Source organism: Xiphophorus hellerii, unplaced genomic scaffold, assembly GCF_003331165.1.
Source record: "Xiphophorus hellerii strain 12219 unplaced genomic scaffold, Xiphophorus_hellerii-4.1 PGA_scaffold_62__1_contigs__length_179941, whole genome shotgun sequence".
NCBI classification, from domain to species: Eukaryota; Metazoa; Chordata; class Actinopteri; order Cyprinodontiformes; family Poeciliidae; genus Xiphophorus; species Xiphophorus hellerii.
The window spans coordinates 36805-57353 of record NW_022587637.1 but is presented as its reverse complement, the minus strand read 5'-3'; the positions used below and the strand labels follow the sequence as shown (position 1 = coordinate 57353).

Here is a 20549-nt window from a genome sequence, read left to right as displayed (position 1 = left end):
TTCATTGTTTTTGTTTAATGAGGGAGAGTTTGTAAAAAAATACATGATGAAGGTTTGTGACCAAGTGTGCACAGAGAAAAAGCAAACTTTTGCAAACGCAAGCCTGAGCAGAAACACAATAGCTGAGCGCACATGTGAGCTTGCCACCAATCTACATGTCCAGTTGATGGGGAAGGGAAAAGATTTTGTTTCTTTTCCCTTGCTGTGGATGAGAGAACCGACGCGTCTGATACTGCGCAGCTGTCAGTCTTCGTCTGCGGCGTGGACTCAAATCTGTGTGTTACAGAGGAGCTTTTGGGATTTAAAGACATGCATGGCACAACCACAGGGAAAGAAATCTTTGAGGAGGTTTGCAAATGTGTAGCTGAAATAAACCTGCCGTGGGATAAACTTGTGGGATTAACCACTGATGGTGCGCCAGCGATGAGTGGTAAAAAGAATGGACTGGTGGGCAGGATTCGTGAAAAGATGCGAGAAGAGAACTGTGCAGGTGAACTATCTGTTTATCACTGCATCTTACATCAGGAATCCCTGTGTGGTAAAGCACTAAAGATGGAGAATGTTATGACCACAGTAACACAAGTTGTTAACTTCATAAGAGCCAAAGGTCTCAATCACCGCCAGTTTAAGTCTTTTCTGGAAGAGTGTGGTTCAGAATACACAGATGTGCCGTATGACACAGAGGTGAGATTGCTAAGCCGCGGAAAAGTGCTCAACAGATTTTTCGAACTGCATGAAGAAATATGTCAGTTTCTGGAAAGCAAAGGGAAGGACACAGCAGAGCTCCGGGAGCAAAAGTTTCTGTGTGACATCTCAAGCCACCTCGATGCGCTGAACCTGCAGCTGCAACGGCGGGGACGCATCATCACAGATATGTATGCGTCAGTGAGAGCTTTTAAAACTAAGATGTGCCTGTGGGAGAATCAGATGCTACAAGCAAACTTTGGCCATTTCCCCTGCTGCCAAACCATAAAAACGCAGATCTCTACCGCCGTGTGTGCACAGTTTGCTGAAAAACTCAGTGTGCTCGGCGCTGAGTTTAGCCGGCGATTTGGCGACTTTGATGTCCAGAAACTTAGATTTGAACTGCTCAGTAATCCCTTCCCAGTTGATGTGGAAAAAGCACCAAACAACCTCCAAATGGAGCTGATTGAACTCCAGTGTGATGAAACGCTGAAGTCAAAGTTTGATGCTGTTGGGGCCGCACAGTTTCCACAGTTCATCCCTGACACGATGCTTCAGCTCCGCACCGAAGTTGCTCAATTGCTCTCCATGTTTGGTAGCACTGAGCAAATTTTCTCCTCAATGAAGATGACGAAAACGTCTCACAGGAGACATCTGACTGACAAACAACTTTGTTCGATAATGAAGATTTCCTGAGTCCCGACATTGATGAACTGGCATCCAAGAAAAGATGCCAGGTATCTGGCTTGGCCGCATCAGAGTAGATCAGTGTGTCGCAAAATGAGCAATAAATAAGTTTTCTATGCACCTTTTCTTGTTACTCCAAGGCCTGAATGGTTTATTCATAGTTTATTTAATGATTTATTCATAGTTGTTATGTTATTTTATTTTCAAATTTATTAGCCTGTGTACGAAGCTAATTTTGACATTTACCTCAGAAAGGAGGCATTAAATTTTTATTTAAATTTTATTTAATATGCAATTTATATGTTTTATTATTATTTTTAGCAACTCAATTTTGCACGCCTGCACTTTTAAGTTATATAAGCCTTGCTTGTTCAATATTTATTGTTAAATCAAAACTTGTTTGGGTCCATATTAAAAGATTCATTTGTCCAACCTTGGCCCGTGGCTTTGTTCAATTTAAAATTTTGGCCCACTGTGTATTTGAGTTTGACACCCCTGATCTAAATGCTCTCATTTGGTCACTGTGCTGCTGCTGGTACACCTGAATTTCCCCACTGAGGGATAATAAAGACGATTTCTGCTCTACTCTATTCTGCTCTACTCTATCGAACAAACATGTTTCACTGTTTGTTCGATTATTACTTTAACTTTTAGAGTTTTTTTTTTTTAAAGCCCATCTAGGGACAAGTGCTGCGAATTAGCTGTTGCTATTGCACTATGACGTAAACATGGGACTGCTGTTTTGTTCAGTTTGTCTATGTCGCTGTATGTCTGTCCCTACCAAATAAACCAATTAAATTAAATTATTAGATCTAAAATGTTGCTGGGTTTTAAATTTGAAAAAGGCTTTGGCAAGTCTGTCAGTAGAAATCAGGTAGGTGGGATTTGCTTCTGCCTCAATAAATATCAAAATTGGCATTCGTAATCAGTGGTGCAGCATTCTAAAATTTCAAGACGAAAAATAACTTTTTCTTGCTCAACATTCTTAATTGCACTGTTCATTCCGAATCGGGGAACTTCCTGTTGGGACGCAGAGGTCACGACCCTTTATAAAGCGTGACTGTTTGTTCGCTGGCCAGCCGTTTCAGGATGGCGTATTCGTTAGTTCCAGAATGGGGCCCAGTTCTGTAGTTTTTTTTCTTTAAAACTTCAAAGTAGTGACTCCAGTTTCCGTTGCTGTCGGCTCCAAATCCGAACACGTGAACCTGGGAACACCAAACACAAACAAACGAACAAAAAAAGGTTTGTAAATTTAGAAAGAAGATTTTCTTTGGCTGTACTTCTATGGTGTGTCAACTGCGCCGCTTTGTTCTTTAGTTTTAGATTCCCTGACTCTTGTTCTCGCTCACACTCTGGAACTATATTCACTTTCACCTGCTTCAATGTTGCAGCTCATTGTTCTGATTTTAACCTCCCATGACCTAGACTCCCTGAATTCCTTTATGTCCTCAACTATTATTTTTCGTTTGATGTAACATTTAAAATATACCACGAAATGAACTCGATGACAAGATAATTTATTTTAATGAATATAAGAGATACCAATTTTTTCATTGCATACAATAGTTCAGCTGAGGCGTAAATTTGGACAAACCAAAACCTTTGACTCAGCAAAGCTAAAAACTGCACTGTAATGATGGTAATACCAGTAAAAGAAAAAAAAATAAAAATAAAAAAATATTGGTTTTAAACTTTTCTTGCTATCAGAATTTTTATATGGAGCAAAATAAGGACAAAGATGTAATTTTTCTCATTTGCAAAATTAGAAGAGACATACATATATGACTAGACAAGCATAACATTAGAGAACCATAGAGAACATAAAGACGACTAACAGCAAAACAAAAAAGACTAAACACAATAACTAACTAAAGGTAAAAAGCTGAATATGAATTGTACCTCTTTTTCATGTGCAGTCCATACTCTGTGCCACAAACTATCAGCAATATGGAGAAGTTTAATTTTCCTGTCCCAGTAAACAATTAATTTTATCTTTACTTTAATAATTATTATTATAAATTTTGTGCCATATTATTCAAGACGCCGAGATAGAACCCTGGCAATCTTAATGACCTTAATAATTCAAAACCAGTGTGTGATCTTTCTGTCATAAGCAAAATCTTGGACAGGGAACTTTCCACCCAACTTCACTATCATTGCTGCTAAATTGACCTCTTGAATGTAGTTTGAAATATAAATATACCACACAGAACCAAGTTTAATTTTATTAAAATAACCAACAATGTTCTGATTCCTACTCCCTTTCTGCAGTGTTTCAGATCATTTGACCTCCGTGGCACAGCTGTCATCTAGAACTCTCCAATCCACCATGGAAGGTTCTTGTTCTACTTCTACTTAATTTAACCACAATGTACCTCAAGGTTCTGTTCTCGGGCCTTTCTATTCATCGTCTAAATGCTTCAGATTCTCTGCCTCTTTGGTCTCTGCTAACATTTCCCTGCCAAAAAATATACAACGGAAGACAATTTCAGGTCCCAAACCAAAACCCCCAGATTGTTGCAGACTTAGGCACCGTTTACAGTGAAACCGTGACATTTACCTGGCGATCCAGTCGCTTGTTTACACAACCACAGTCAGCGTAGTTTTTCAAAAAGGCGATTTTGAAACTAGGTTTCAGACCTGAAGTACTCCGCTGATATAAAAGAGCACATGCGCAGAACACACGACTGTAGGGTTTAATCTGCACATGTACGGACAGAGGACAACAAAAACAACAGCATTGTGCTGCGTTGTGCTGCTCAACCTGTTCCGTTTAGCACAACTTCTGATAAGGAATATCTGTGTTACAGCAGCACTTTGTTCATAGGAGACAGGCTACAGTTTACAAAGAGGTGGAAGCTGAGGGTAAAAAGCCCAAGCGCTTTAGACCAGCGGTCCCCAACCACCGGGCCGCGGCCCGATACCGGTCCGTGGACCAATTGGTACCGGGCCGCACAAGAAATAATGAACTACTTCCAGATCTTTTATTTTGAAAAATCCTAAACCGGATTTTACTGGTTACGTCTTGCGCATCAAAATTGAGCCAACTTGCAGCAGAATGAGTAACAAAACAACTTCGGAGTGCTGCGGCGCACCACTTCCCCTCCCCCCACCCGAACAACAGTATCGGACTCGATACTTACCACGCGCACCCCCCCCGGTCCGCAAAATTGCGAAGGAATGACCGGTCTGCACGACTAAAAAGGTTGGGGACCGCTGCTTTAGACGACATGCTCAAAATCACAGCGCCCTATAGAGGTCTGGCAGGACAACTACAACTGACTCAAGGTGTCTTGTCTAAATCTAGAAACTTTTCCTCAATCAATCTCTGAAAATACAAGCAGTTTCCAGGCAATGGTCTCGTGTAAACGTAGCCTTAGTCATGGTTTACAGTGAAACAGTAATATTTTTGTTGCGGTCCAACCGTTTGGTTACACATTTGGTGTGATCCGAGTCCTTCGCACTTTTTGAAACCGGGTCTCAGAGTGAAACTTTTCTGTGCAAAGTATTATAAAGGTGTGAAGGTGAACATGTGGGTTTGTTTGATCTGAACGCCGTCTGTGGTGTGTTGTATCACTCAACCTGTTCCGTTTAGCACAACTTCTAATAAGGAATACACACGTTATAGTTTGTTCATCAGAGATGGAGACAAGTTACTACTTTCTAAAATAGGTGAAAGTTAGCAACACGGAAGCGAACGGATAACAGTGAATGCGAGTTTTGACGACATGCTAAATTCAAAGTGGCAACTAGTGCGTTGGCATGACAACTGCAGCAGATTCAATATTCTACTTTATGTGTATCTCTAACTCTACCTCAACATGAGATCCTTCACCCAGAAAGTCGTCTGGCTTACTCCGGCTCAATGGCAGCAAAACTCCTGACAGCTACATCATTCCTCCATCAAAATGTATTCACAACTTGTGTGTGTGACTATTTTATGGACTTAACACCTTCTTTTCAGCCTCATATCAAATGTGAAACCAGGAAAGGATTTTTTTTCCCCACCTAAAGAACTAATAAAAGATTCAGTGATCCCCAATGTCTCCACACATTCATCTCTGTCTTTGCATGTAAAGCGGCTGAGAGTCTGCAACTGGATCCTGTTTGCTCCAGCTAACAATGTTTACGAGTAAGTTTCCCTCAGGCGTGTTGCTAGGTGATTGTTTCCATTTATCGGCTTGTTGTAATTTTTGCCATGCTTCGTCTCAATATCAAAAACTCCCGATCCAGAACAAGAAAACCCTTAGACAGAGCCTGTCCATTATGGGAATTTCATACTTGACACTTGATCTTGATATTTTTTGTGCAAACTGTCCTACTGTCATTGTAACAAGACCCTGGTGATTTTAGATAATTGGTCATCAGATATGGGTTAAAGATTGAGTGAATACGAAAGAGAACCACTGACCCGAGACATTTTGGATGAAGTTGGTCATATTGTCCATAGAGATATTGTCAATATACATAGGAGGGTTTTTTTTATTTACATTTTGAATATATTTTGTTAGCTTGAGGCACCAGATGGACGTTTTTGTCTGTTTTGTTTAAGGTTTATCGTCATTAAATCTCATGGTAAACACGAGTATGGAGAAAAAGGGATGTGGCTCCCGATGCATAAAACTGTTTAACTGGTGCAAACACAATTTTATCCATAGGGCATTGTGCAGTGTGTTTGCTTTATTTGCCCTTTATTATCCTTCCTGGAGCTATCTAAAAGATGGAAGGATGTGACGACAAGTCCTAAAAACAAATGGCTGATGATAGAAGTAATGTGATATGGATTACAGTAATCCCTCACTTTAACACGGTTCACCTTTCACGGCCTCGCTGCTTCAGAGGCTTTTTTTTCACAGTGCATTGTGTTCTGCGTCCCGTTTGGCTAAACAGTCTCCGCGCTTCTTCTATACCTGTGTGCCAATAACGTTACTGTATTTAAATATACAGCTTGGCAAATTTTAGCAAATGTTTTTGCCCAGAAGAAAAAAGAGCGACAACAACTACCGATAACTATGTTCTTCTCTCGAAAAACACACCTGCACCACAGACTTCAGAAGAAAAAGCCACCAGAGAGCGGAGTCAGGCCGCAGCGTCACAGTCAGAGGAACAGTGAAATACACGAGTCACAATTTGTCCTACTGTACTTCGAATTGATGATTAAAATGATTATTTTACTGTAGTTATTTGTAAGAAAGCGTTCTATTTGTAAAAAAAAAAAAAAAGCTTACGCCTGAAAACAGGTTTTGTTCTTTGGTTTCAATGTAGAGTATTTAATTATGCTGTATAATAATTGTAAAAAAATAAAGGTAACTACTTCACGGATTTCGCCGATCACGGGTTCTTTTCAGAACGCAACCCCCGCGAAAAACGAGTGTTCACTGTATTCACTGTTTTTTTTTAAATGATTAATTTAAAATAGTTGTACCAACTGTAAACATTTTCAAAGAACATACAAAAAAAAGCCTAATTACACCTTGCTACTTTTTAACTGTTATTTTGTAAGTGTTAGATGGGTTTTGTCTTAAGAATGAAATAATATTTCTGCACTCTGGTGTCCCAGCTGGACCTGAATGAAGCAGGCCAGCTGTTGGGTTAAAATCCCTTTTCCTCCATCTTCCCTTTCACATCACTTTCTGGTGATTCAGTTACCAGAAAGGTAACAGGACTTTAAACATAGCTGAAAGTCCTGCCTGGTTTGTTTTGATGTCTCTGTTTTCTTTAGTTTGTTTTTTTTTTTTTTTTGTTTTTTTTACTTGTGCTGCAGAACATTACATTGTGACACCAAAACCTTTCTGCATGTGTTAACCTCTGTCACGCTACCCCTATGCATCAGTGTGTCAATGTGTGTGTGAACGGGTGAATGACTGACTGTGGTGTGAGGCTCTTTGGAGTCCTCTGGACTTGATAAAGCAGTTAATGGCAAACACTTATGAGTGTTTCATGAGTGGCCACTCATCATGCCACTCATGATGAGAGGCAGTGAGACGGAGATGGTGAGTAGTTTTACAGTTTTAATAATAAATTTTTTTTTAAAATGAACAAAAAAAAGCATGGAAAAATCGCAGGGAGCACTGGGAGCCAGAGCAGAACAAAGAAAGAAGAAAAAAAAACATAAGACCTTGACCTCATTTTGCATCAGAAACAACTTCAGAAGCTACTTTATCGTTTTCAGAAGAGTTGGGTGGGCTTACCTCGTCACATATGTGAAGAGAAAGAATCAACGTCATGAAGCCGGTGGATGGATACTTTCCCCTCCTTTTCATCCAAATCTCATGGACATACTTCATAAAAGCGGGGTTGACCACCATCACCTGTGAAAAATGACCAGCCTTCAAATTTATGACATGGTTACCTTTGAGGTCAAAAGTAAATTACTATCAATCGGCATACTTACCAAATCTTTGTTGCCGTTTATTTTGGGTTTTACTTTCCTATGTGACCTGTTAAGAACAGTTCGACATACATTGATATTAGATCAACTCTTTGCGGTTGATGTGAATGAGATAAATGTCAGAAGGAACTTGATTTATTCATGCGTACACAACATCATTTGAATTGCAGGATTTTCTTCACAGACTTTGTGTATAGCAGTTGGAGTGTCGGCCATTAAGGGACCAAGACTGGCAGATATTTATTTTGGATAGGCCAGCACCATCTGGTAGGCAACTCTTCCTATACTGTAATATTTTTCTTAAAGCCCTTCAGTGGTTGACCAGAACTGAGGACTGGAAAATAAATAAATGAATTTAGGAATCTCTGGTTGGAATTTAAAACTGAAGTTGGAAACCTTCAATGCACCGAACAGTTTAATAAGGCATGACCTTTTTTACCTTCTTGTCATATGCAGGGTACTGTAGTTGGACAAACAGGGAACATTTAAGATACTTAAGCCAAACTTTAATGCAGCAGTGTGGAATTTTAGTAAAAAGTTGTTTTGTTTTTTTCTTACATATTTGTTAAAACGGTCATTATGTTGTGACAGTATAATATAAGACAGATAATCTGTGACAAGATCGATATCCTCTATCTATTCAAAGTGTTCCCAGTGCTAACTAGAAACAACCAATCAGAGCCAGGAGGAGGGTCTTAGCGCTGTCAATTATCCTCATGTATGCACTGCTTCATCCACCACCCCCTCCTCCCACTTGCTTTCTGCTACACTACAGCTTTTCCCTGTCAACAGAGCCTGCCACATATGCTAAGGCTAGTTAGCATGGTCACCGATGACAGCGCATAAACAGTTTTGCTGTAACGGTGAGTTGTTTCTCCGCCATTAGCACATTGAGCAGCAAGTACATGAGCATGACTCATAGCTAAGGCCCTCCTCCTGGCTCTGATTGGTTGTTTTTGGTGCATTTCGTCAGACAACAGAAGTAGCACTGGGATGAAGTGGAGCCGACTATCTCAAATTATACCGTCATGACATAGTGAGAGCAACTATGTGAAAAACACATTTTTTAAGTAAAAGTTACACACTGCAGCGTTAAAGTCAATGTCAAATTCATGTATATAGCACATTTACAACAACTTCAACCGCACACAGTTCATTTCAAGGTAAATTTAGTGATTTTTGCAGGAAATGTATTGGTTAGTTATGGGGTCACACAGTTTTAATTAAAGATGTAGTTAGACTGTCCCCCTGGTCTGGGATACTTTATCAAATTAAAACAACTCAAACGGACATTTTGATCAGCATCGTTTTCCCAGGAACTTTGTCGTGGATGCCATTTGCATCTTGTATCTTTGTTATTGCTGAATCATGAACACAGGACTTAATATAAATAACAGATATCAGCAGAGTTATAGATTATCCTTGGGATTCTTTTGTGCCTTTTTATTTCATTGTTTCATGTGTCCTTGGACTAATTTTGGCAGGTTGACCACTATGGAGAAGGATTTCTTGTGGAAAGTGTCCCTAGTATGATTCACTAGATTCCCAAAGCATAAGAAATGGCTTTAAGCCTCTCTTCAGACTGAGAGTCAACCACTGTTTTTCAGCTGTTGCTTTCAGAGATCTTTTCCTGACATTATGTTGTCAAACCGGTTATACTAAGTTCCTTCTTCGATGTACATATATGACAGCTCTTGTGAAATTAATCTCTTCCTCAAAAAAAAAAAGAAGCTCATCGCAGTTAATTCATGGTTTACATTTACTTAGAAATTAAAATGTGCTTGATTTGAAACACTTTAGTGTAACAAAAACACAAAAACTAAAGCAATCTGTGAAATACTTTCCACATCCCTGCACACGGGGGCTTGTGGAACACTTCCACAACACTTACAGAGAACTTCATGTTTCTGCTTCTGACAGGGTACAGAACGGACTAGTAATGGTTCACATTCCAGCACAAACAACAGGAAATAACTCATAATATATCACAGCACATAAATATCCCTCCCGCGGTCCTAGCATGATGCTCAGGAGGAGCGGGAAAGTGGGACGTTGTCCCGTCAGACCGTCGGTTCCTGAAACCACACACACACAGAAAAAAACCTGGTATAGGCGCATGCAGGGTCAGTGCGACCCCACTGACCCTGCATAGGGTATAAAGCTGACTGGGTCCAGTCTTTTAAGACCTGCTTGAGGTCTGTGTGTTTTACAGAAACAGAAGACACGAATTAAAGGTAGCAGAAAAACACGTGGAAGATACAGAGCAGAATGACTCACGTTGTGTAAAATCCCGTCGTCAAGGCCTTGGTGGGCCACTCCAGATCTTGTATTTTAAAAGCAAAAACTACGAGATGAGTAGAATTATCTAAATCCACGGCGCTTTCCGGATACAAGACTCGATGGGTCGTTTTGGTGCCGACGTCTTTCTCATAGCCTGTGGTCGGACCGCCGTTCATTCTGAGTAGCACAGCAGGACAATGAGTTATTTTCTTATTTCAATTTATTTATTTATTTTTTTACCTTTTTGAAAGTGAGGGAGTGAACATTTACCTTATAACGATATCATGACTGTCTATCAGGGATCCGTAGCCCGATCCTCTCAGATTAACCGAATTCCCCACCACAGCACAAGTCCGGCATTTTCCCGGGCTGGGCTTCCCAAGGTCCGGAACGGGCGGGAATACCGCAAACAGGTTGGCCACTGCTGTTTTGTAGTAATTAAAGTTGCGTCTTTCATACTGTAAGCGCTGTTACACACATCAAACACATCATTTTTGTTAGATCAGTTTAAAGCAACCGCTTGGGACAAAAAAAAAGTAGAACAATTGAGGGAAACGGCTTGCCTTCCACCACATGAAAACATCCAGAGACAGCCTGGAGCTTGCAGACAGAAATGGTTCAATGGAAGGATTGAAACAACTCATGAGAAACTTGTCATCTTTGGAAAAACATTTCTGACAACCACATGGGCTCTTTTCCTGCACGTTGTTGTCCTGTGCATTTTGGTCTTGTGGAAAAATGTTTTTGCCCCCTACGCTTTTCTCCTGAAGAGTTTGGTCTTTCAATTTTTCATCTAGTGAGTTTCTATTCTGCATCCTGCGGGCCTGTGCGATCTTGTACAGTAGCTGTTCATTGTCCGGCGGCCGCCGTTTACTGAGATCTAACTTAAAGAACATTCCTACAGCAGTCAGGGTGAACAGGAAAATCAACATTTTCCATGTCAGTGTCATATTTCAATTTGTGATTCTTAAGTGGCAGAGAGATTCTCTGTAAAAAAAAAAAAAGTAGAAATAAAGCAAATATGAAAAATAAAGCAACTGAAAAAAATGAAAAATAAAGCAAATGATTTTACATTTTTAACAACTGTACAAATGGAACAGCTTAGTCAGCTAAAATGTAGCAACAACAAAAAAAGATTTGCTAGCTCATGAAGTGTTTTTCTTTTATTCAATCTATTTATGGAAGAATAAACCATTCTATTAAAGCATCAGTGTCATAATCCTAAAGTACAAATGACTCCCGTTACTGTAAGCAAAGTTATTTCTAACAGAAATGAGCCTTACCTGATGAAGGAGTCTATTTCTCTGCTCCCGTCACACTTTGAAACGTTACCTGTAAATCCAGTCAGAATATTTGACTTCCAGGAAGTAGATATGATTTTAGGATCTGGCTGGTGTCATATGTGAAGAGGTGTGGCCTGTTTTTACAAAAAGGTGCCCAGGGGCGAAACAAACTCAACTCCGAACTTTGCTGTAGCTGAAAACGGTCCGTAGAGAAGCCGAGAAAACACGAGCCGTGGCAACTTAGACGTGGGAGCGTTGAAGAAGAGGTAAAAGCCGGAAGACGACAGGATGAAACCGACGCCCTTTTGTTGTAGACGGCAGGACACGCAGCTGCACGCGGACGCTGCGTCAGGCTGACGCAGGCTGCTGATAAACGCTCGAGAGGAGCAAATCCTGGAAGACAACCTGCACAAATCTCCACACTACGGAAGACGTTTGCCTTCCAGCAGAACAATAGCAAACAGAACTAGAGTGGAACGGCTCAGACGGAGGCTTGTCCATTTATTAGGTTGTTCTAGTCAAAAATTTAGACCTAACTGAGAAGCTTTGGCAGGATTTGAAAACACACATTCTCTCCATGCAGTCTGAGTTTGAGCTGTTTTGGAGCAAACAATTCAGAAAATTAATGCAAAGGTGGTGGAGGTGATACAATGGTTTAGTAGGGGGAATTGTAGATAATAAAAAAAAAAGAAGAGGAGTACATTTGTAGATTTAGCTGAGAAATTCTCTAGAAAAAAATTGGAAATGTCTGAGTTCCAAAAGTCAAAAACTGACAAATTATGAGATTAATTTCAGAAATTTTATAGAAAAAACGTGGAAATTTCTGAGCTCCAACAGTCAAAATCGTTCTAGGTATGAAACTCGCAAAATTTCCACAAGTCAAAGATCCTCAAATTTACGAGCTTAAAAACTGTCCACGTTTTTTATGGGAAATTTCAGATGTTAATCTCAAAATATAACTTTTTTTTCTAGCAAACTTTCAACTTTTAAAGCTCAGAAATATCCTTGATTTTTTTCTCTTTTTTTGCAGAAAAATTCTGAAATAGATATCAAAATCTGAGGGGTTTATTTCTTGTAAAAGTTTTACTTTTAGAGCTCAGGATTTTTTTTTTCTAGAAAAATTCTGAAATGAAACAATCTGAGTTTCGCCCCCACCCCACAAATGTTCACAAACTTTTGGATCTAGGAAACTTTCTTGATTTTTGTAGAAAATTTCTGAAATGACTCAAAATTTCAGAGTTTTTTTTTTTTTGGCAGTACTCCTCCATTTTTTATTATTATTTTCTATCTACAATGGCCCTAATTCGCTGTCATATGGATGCAGTCATATTGTCTCGATGCTGTAATTCCAGTGGAGCATTCCTGGAATTCCACAGCAGAGGAGGCTAAATGCTTCACCATGAAACACTTTACAGAGTTTTACTTTTTTTAAAGAGACAACAAAACATGTAGGATTTTCCTCAAATTTACACAATATTTTTATGTTAATATTCGTCCTGAGAATACAACAGAAACACATAATTAAATATACAAATCTAAAACAAACTTCCATAAAACTGCAAGACTGCTGAAACACCGACTCCCTTTGAATCAAAGCTAAAAAGATAAACATCAAGGACTTTATCAGATAATTAATTCCTGAGTATATGAAGGACAATAAAACAAAAAGTGCGCTTTGTTTTCAACTTCATTTTGATCAGAGAAGACATAAGAGAATATTTTCTGTCCTCCTCATGGACTGAGTGAAATCGTCCAGTTTCTCACACTAGAGCAAATTAAAACAAACTTTCCTGGTGATATCCGGTACCAAGACGCTGTTGTGTCAGAATGTCATATGCTCCGTTTCTAAAAAGGCCACCTGTGAGAATCAATAGCAGGAATTTGAAACTGTTGACCATTTATTTCACTACACCACTGAACCATTTCCTGCTGCAGTGACCAGGTCTGCTTGCTGAAAGTGAGAAAGATTAATGTCCTGCCTCACCTCTTCTCTTTGTGGTTGCATGGGGCCACAAGAGGGCGCCCATCAGCAAATATTAAGGTTGAGGTTGCAGGTGAGTCAAGTTGCAGACTGGTGTGAACAGGGAACTCGTTGTCTAATGGTGAAGGACATTTCATGTTGGGCATCTGAGGAGATTTATGAATATATGCAACTCTTCTATATTGGTCTCAGGTCCAGTAGGTTGACTTCAACACAGACACATTCAGGTTCATTGTGTTTATTCTAAGAAAAGAGAAAATCTAGTTGGTGGTTATATCAGTCCGGCAGCTTCTGCCTCTAAACATTAAATAAACTACAATAAATAACCCGAAACAAACTACAAATCAGTAGCTCCCAATGAGCGGTTAGCAGCAGCTAATAGCAGTTAGCAGCAGCTAATTATTTGTACAATTGAACATAGCTAAAATGGGCAACATTATTATTAACATTTAAAAATGTGTACAAAGTTAGATAGCAAAGTTACTCATAAAACACTGGATATTATGATATTTGTCCAAAATATATATTTAAAATATAATACTTGTAAAGAAAACACAGAGCTGATTCTAATACAGGCCACAGTTACAGAAAGCAACAGAAAAAGGTAACAATCAGTTATCAAGAGCAACATAACACCAAAAAATGTCTGAAGAAACAACTTGTTGACTAAACAAAATAAATTTATAATATTGTTAAAATAAAACCTTGTTACATACATGCATACATACATACATACACACACACACGCATACATACTTACATACATACATACATACATACATACATACATATATATTATAGTTATTACACAGATAGTTGGATGTTTTCAACCCTTTATAACTTAACATTTTGATGATTTTTCTACTTATAAAAATGAAATAATAAAAATATGACATTTAAGATTAGAATAATACATGGAACCAATAAAAAAGTAGAAATGTCAGGGCTTAATGTATGTTTAATACAACGTTGTATTAGGGGCCACTGCATAGAGAAAAAATAATAACAAAAGGTACATTTTGGCCAAAAAAATTCAGAATTTTCTAGAAAAAAAAACCATGAAAATTTCTGAGCTTAAAAAGTCAAAATAAATTGAGAGAGAGAAAAAAATGCAGAAGTTTCTTCTAGATTAATCTCAAATTTTCTGTTTTTTGGCTGAAATGCACTTCTTTTTTCCCCATCTACAATGGCTCTAATATGCTGTGGTAGTTTAATATCTGCTTAAAAATATTTTCAAAGGCTACTTTTAATCTAACAAATGAAAACTGCAAAACAGACGAAACACTGAGTTCCTTTCAAATTAAGTAAGTGGAACATTGACCAACATATTCAATGTGTATTTGCTTGATGATTTTAATAATGGCTTTTGGCAAAATGTAGCATGTGTTGCTTGTTTCAAAATTGATGTTTTTAGGAGCAACTTGACTGAATTAAGAGCAAACATGGTGTTACGGCCCGGCTTGGATGGCCGCAACAAAAAGTAGGGAGGACACGGCAAACCCAACGGTTTTTAACCCCTTGCGAGGCATTTATTAAAAAAACACAAGGTGTCAGCGCCGCCTCTGAGTCCGGATCTCGTCTGCTTCTGTTGTCAGCCAGCCACACACACCGATTAATGGAACGGCGCTCCTTATATACCATCCAGGTCTGGGAGGCACCTCCCACAATCAAGGACAGAGAGACTCTATAGGCACCCTTCTGTCAAAATTTAATCGGGGTTTGATTGATGAGTGATTTATGACCCTAATCATTAATTGCTATTAATATCCACCCCCCCCCCCCCCCCCCCCCCCCCCCGCCCCCACCCTTTCCCACACACACCTGTTACGCCAACTGTTATTCCCACTATGTGTTTTAAAAATAGTACAATTAAAGTATGAAAAAACATTATGAGTTTTAAGAATAATACAATGAAAGTATGAAAAACAATAAGTGTTAGATAATTGAGAATAATATACAATATAGTATATTTAAATAGAATGTTGTAGTTACCTCCGGTTTTTCTCACTAAGCCATTTGGTGTTTGTGTGTGTGTGTGTGTCCGGCTCTCTCGTGCTGACTATGAGTTTGTGACATAATACCGGACAGGCCTCACCTGTCATCTGTGTGTGGCGGGCTAAAAAAAAAAACCCTAGGTAGGCGATTCTCTTGACCTGAGGGTCATCACAGAGGGCCTGTAAGGAAACTCTATGTCTCCAGAAAACAGATTTTCAAACCGTCATCGATTATCAGCTCGGGATCTGCGCGGGAAAAGGCAGGAGCCAGCTGTCCGTGTCTTTCAGGGTGATTCTCATCAATTATCAGGTATTAGACAATCTTCCTGAATGCTGTGTATCAGGAACGGGAGAGGGCATAAGGGTGGACAGAGGCGTGTGTGTGTGTGTGTGTGTGTGTGTGTGTGTGTGTGGGTGCACCCGTAAGACTGAACACATACCTCTAGAGAAAGCCTAGAGTTTTAACTGTTTTACCGCTTTATTTTATGGTAGCACGACTAGTCAGTGCTGACTATGAGTTTGTGATTTCCTTCATCACTTAAATTTTAAACTCTTATAGATTTTGTTTTCTGTAACACTTGCTAGTGTGATACGTTTCAGTAAATGTTCCTCATCTGTACACGTACTTCTTAAGAATATGTGACAGACAGTAAACAGGCCTACTCAAATTTAACTTTTATCTTTCCGCAGTTAAAGAATTTGTCCAGACTTTTCCAGAATTTGGCCCGGTATCACTGTGAATAATTTTGTTCAGTTTTTTTCTTGCTGTTGAATCAACGCTGATCTTCCCACTGCTTCATGTTTTCTCCAAAATAGTAAATCCTGGTTTAAATACATTTGAAACTCATAGATTTTTTTTCTGTAACACTTGCTAGTGTGAAACATGTTAGTAAATGTTCCTCATTTGTACTCGTACTTCTGAACAATATCTGACAGGGGCTAAACAGGCCACGGTGAGGTTACTCATATGTATCTTTCAGCTTTCCCTCCACCCATTATCTTACACACTTTAGTGTGTTCACTAGCAAAATATAGTACACCTCTAATTTTTTTAATTTTTCATTATTAAAACTTTGAAATGATCAATGTGAACCATCAGTCTGTATTAAAATAGTTAATATAATTCATATTATTTATTTAGATTTGATGTTTTAATGTGTGCCCTTGGATTTATATTGATTTATTCAATATAATATATTGATTTATTTATCAAACTGAATAGCCATTCCGTTTTTTTTTATATAGTATTTTTTTCTTTTGGTGTTTGTTGCACAAATTCAAATATATGCCGGCTATCAACCAACAATTAAATCAGTGAATTTGCGTTTTTTTTTCTTAAATACTCCCTCTCACCGAGACTTACTTACATCTTCTGACAGCTAGCCCAACTTATAATAACATTGACTAAATTTGCTATTGGTACACTTTACCTAAAAATAAAAATTAAACATACTCACTACACAACCATGCTCCAAGAGTTGCTCACAACATGGTGAATTGTTTTGTTACCTTAAAAATGATCTGCAGCTTTTGTTTCTTGGTCCTAATGATGATGTTCACTAATGTTCACTAACAGACAGTTCAACACCTCTTGTGATTGATAAGCTTATAAATGATCAATGCAAAGCATCAGTATGCGCTAAAGAAGATCATATCAGTCAGATTAAGTAAAATATCATTAAACTCAAAGCAATCAAAATTATATTTCTCTGAAAGGTCTTTTTTTTCAGGGAGTTTAGACTGTATGAAAGGAATCAGTGAAATATACTATGAAATATTTTATCTGCTGCATCCCCATAATAAAACTTCAATTGTGAATTGAATGATTACATTGCATCTAGACACAAAAGAATCAACCGTTAATTAGTAATCATACTGACTAACAAGATCTGATCAAACAAGAAACTTGACAACCTCAAGGGATTTCTCACATTGGAGAACGAACCGTCTGACTTTCTTTAGCCACTAAATTTAACCTTACCAAAGTTCTGCCTTGGAGCAAACAGGTACTGAGTTTGAAGCGGATCAGACGCCTTCAGCCATCTGCTAAAGCTAGACTCCGGCCTTCCTCACTGTAAAATAAAACATTAGACTTAAAAAAAAGTTCAAGCGAACATCACTTAATTATCATCGACTTGTTGTTTGTACTCATCTTAAACAAGTGGCAGGAACATTTGGATATATATATATAAAAAAAAAAGCTTTATAACTTAATCTATTTAAGTTGAGTCCATGCAACAAGTAAAATAAAAAGTGAACTATTTGAAAGTAGTGAGGATTTAGGGTGGTAAAAGTTGAACATTTTAACATGCCCAGACACTTTCTGCTCAAGCAAACCAAAAGGTTTTGAACAGAACAACCATGTCAAATAATGAGACCGTGAATCTTTAATCTATGTAGCAAATATATTGCTGCTGCTGCTGTAAGCAGAAAATAAAAGAAGTTTTACGGAGAATAATATTTTGGATGAGTTTAAGAATATTGTTTGCCAAAATCACACGGTGTAACTACACTTGTTTTTTATAAGTTGCAGTATTTGAATCTTTTTGAGGCAATTGGTTGCATAAATTAAAGTAAATACGACCTATTTTCCTGCTCCACATACTTAGTTAGCAATGTGCCAGTTAGCTTCCCAGTCTGAACTTCTGGGCAATGTCTTGATTCAGTCAAATTTTCTATCTTGTATCTCCTGAACTCTGATATTTTGCTTGCTGGTCTTCATCGTGCTCTGAATGCAGTATCGGGTTTCTCTTACTTTAACCCGCCCAACTTACACCTGATTGGCATGTTAGCGATTTGATTCCCTCCCAGTGAGGCGGTGCTTCACAAAGCAAACTGTTTGTCAAACTGTTGATCTGCCTCATGGCTGTTTTAGAAGATATGGTGACTGAGTTTTAGAGAGTACTAGCCAGCTCATGCAGCTTGTTTTTATTAGATGCCAGTCCTAAAAGTACATATCTTTAAAATATGAATAAATACGTACAATTCCATAATTATTCGATCCAACGGTTGTAGAAGTTTTGTAATAATGCAATTCAGGTATTTTACATTTTCTGGACTAAAGGAGGATTTCAGTTCAACACCTGTGGTTTCTTAATGTAAGTGTTTCTGCTACTGGACAAGAAACAGGGTTAAAAGAGGATTTAGAAAGCAAAATACAAAGATGATAGTTGTTTTTACCGAGAGCAAGGCTGTGACTAGTTATCAGGACAGCATGAGACCTGTGCAATTTCTTAATCTTTAGGAAATATTTTTGGACACAGCCATCCGCAGGAGCAAGATGAAGCAAGAACATCACAACATCGGATGTATTTTTTCATCCTTCTATCCGTGATTTAAAACTATTTTTAATTTTGTGTCATCTTAAAGATGGAAAGAGTCAATTATGTTTTCACCCATGGAAAAGTGTAATGTGTTTATTATGAGTAGGATTAACCAAGCTGAAGGAAAATAAAGAAAAAGGATAAATAAATATTCATTGATACAGAACCGAATCAGCAAATATGAACTTATGAAACTACTGAAACCTTCAAGAATTTTATGTTGTGTAAGATATTTAAGAAAATAATAATGAATCTGCGTTCATGAATTTCTTTATTTGGTCATTGTCTGTAAAATACGTTTACCTTTTGTTTTGTTGAACACCAGACATCTCATCTCTTTCCCACAGTTTCTTTTCACTTAGTTCCACTACTGCTGTGGATTTTATAGTCAATGTTTAAAGTCAGCACAGAGTCTGAAGCGATGGAGGAAATTTACGTCAATATGGAACCTGTTGGACAAACTGCATCTAATCACACAGGTAAGAACAAAGTTACAGAGAAATTTAGTATGTATTGAATTCAATTTTGCTAAGGTTGAGGTTTTTGTTAAGGTTGGAGCAGCTCCAAAGAGAGGCTCTGCCTCCGTGCGGCTGTCTGTTTGGGAATCCTGAATGTTTTACTTTTGGCTGAACTCATCGCCCTCAGTGTTCACAGTGAGTCTTGTTCTAGTCATCTTAAAGATGTAAAAAGAGTAGATTTTACGTTTCTGTTATATAAAAAATGTCATTGTTCCCCTTCTAAAATCAAACTGACCAAATAGCAAGGGTTTAAAAAAGAATAAAGCTTCGTGACTCAAAAGTTTTGCAGAGAGGTGAAACATTACACTAAGTTACATGAGTCTGATTCATTTTCAGCAATGGTTGCATTTGCAGCCATTTAGGTTAGCGTGTCTTTAATATCTTCTCTTTTTCAAACTATTTACCCAACGATTCATTGTTCAGTGTTACCTCAGTTTAAATTCTACAGGCATAACCAAAATCATGAAACTATTTTGTAAGTCTTAAGTGAAAATACGGTGTTGCCACTTCTTTTTGCAAACATGTTTGTTAATTTTATTTTTTTTTTCAGCTCATGACATGACAGCAGATTTTTCTGACATCAGCAACATTCTGACCGACCAGAACAGCAACAGCGAGTTTCCCTCCATGAACGCCAACTTCACTGAAACGGCTCCACGAGCTGAAGACACTTTAAGGTTGGTCAAAACTTTAAAAAATGTGGATCTCGTTAAAAATTGAATTCTACTCTGAATTGTAGAGTATAACTAATAACTTTCCTTTTTGGTCTAAATGAATATAATGTAAATGAACAACTTTTATTTTAATTTATTAAGTGCTCTATCATTTGCGTGTGCTGAAAAACAATGTAAAACAAACTAAACTTTGTTTGTTTTCTCCTTAAAGGGAAATTGTGTCCTACAGAACGAACAAACATCAGTTGTTCCTGTTCATCCAGGGGCTGCGGAAGAAGAGAAGAGCAGATCCACTAGTGATGGATGATTAGGATCTGTGTTCACTGTGATATTATTCACCAACAATAATGTAGCTTATGGTGTTACATAAAATCCTAAAGATGAAATGTACACTTCCAACTGTTGTGACCTGCATCTAATAACACAACTATTTTATCGCTTGTACTCTGTGTTTTTCTTTCTTGTTAAAACTCTGACGTGATAAACAAACGTTTTTCTTTTTGTTTGTTGTTTTTTTTTTTTGTATTTTTGCGGAGAATCGGTTGATGCGTTCTGATTGTGTATTAATGTGACTTTTACTACGAAACTTTATGGAGTTCCAGTTGTGTCCGGTAATAGTGGATTAAGTTCTATCTTGGTAAAATTATATTTCCAATTATTTACTATCATTTGTAATAAAGTGATGCCAACACCACGGATTCAACAGTGAGGAGTTTGTTCTAGTCATCTTAAAG

The 20549-nt window shown here is 38.1% G+C and overlaps 1 protein-coding gene and 1 long non-coding RNA gene across 3 annotated transcripts; one reads left to right on the top strand and one right to left on the bottom strand.

Moving 5' to 3' along the window:
- Window positions 1-1675: 1675 nt before the first annotated feature.
- On the bottom strand, window positions 1676-11894 carry LOC116716518 (CMP-N-acetylneuraminate-beta-galactosamide-alpha-2,3-sialyltransferase 1-like). Of its 2 annotated transcripts, none has more exons than XM_032557335.1 (7): window positions 11326-11894; window positions 10606-11029; window positions 10313-10509; window positions 10040-10219; window positions 7766-7811; window positions 7563-7682; window positions 1676-2576 (listed from the first exon to the last, which is right to left on the bottom strand). In XM_032557335.1, the coding sequence occupies exons 2-7, from the start codon at window positions 10990-10992 to the stop codon at window positions 2409-2411; spliced, it is 1098 nt and encodes a 365-aa protein (XP_032413226.1). In that variant the 5' UTR covers window positions 10993-11029; window positions 11326-11894; the 3' UTR covers window positions 1676-2408. The 2 variants fall into 2 exon arrangements, with proteins under 2 accessions (XP_032413226.1, XP_032413228.1); XM_032557337.1 differs by having other exon boundaries at window positions 10606-10642; window positions 11326-11878.
- A 7332-nt stretch (window positions 11895-19226) lies between these two features.
- LOC116716515 (uncharacterized) lies at window positions 19227-20513 on the top strand. The gene is made up of 3 exons (XR_004338526.1): window positions 19227-19276; window positions 19692-19818; window positions 20027-20513. It is a non-coding gene; the product is annotated as an uncharacterized LOC116716515 (long non-coding RNA).
- Window positions 20514-20549: the final 36 nt, after the last annotated feature.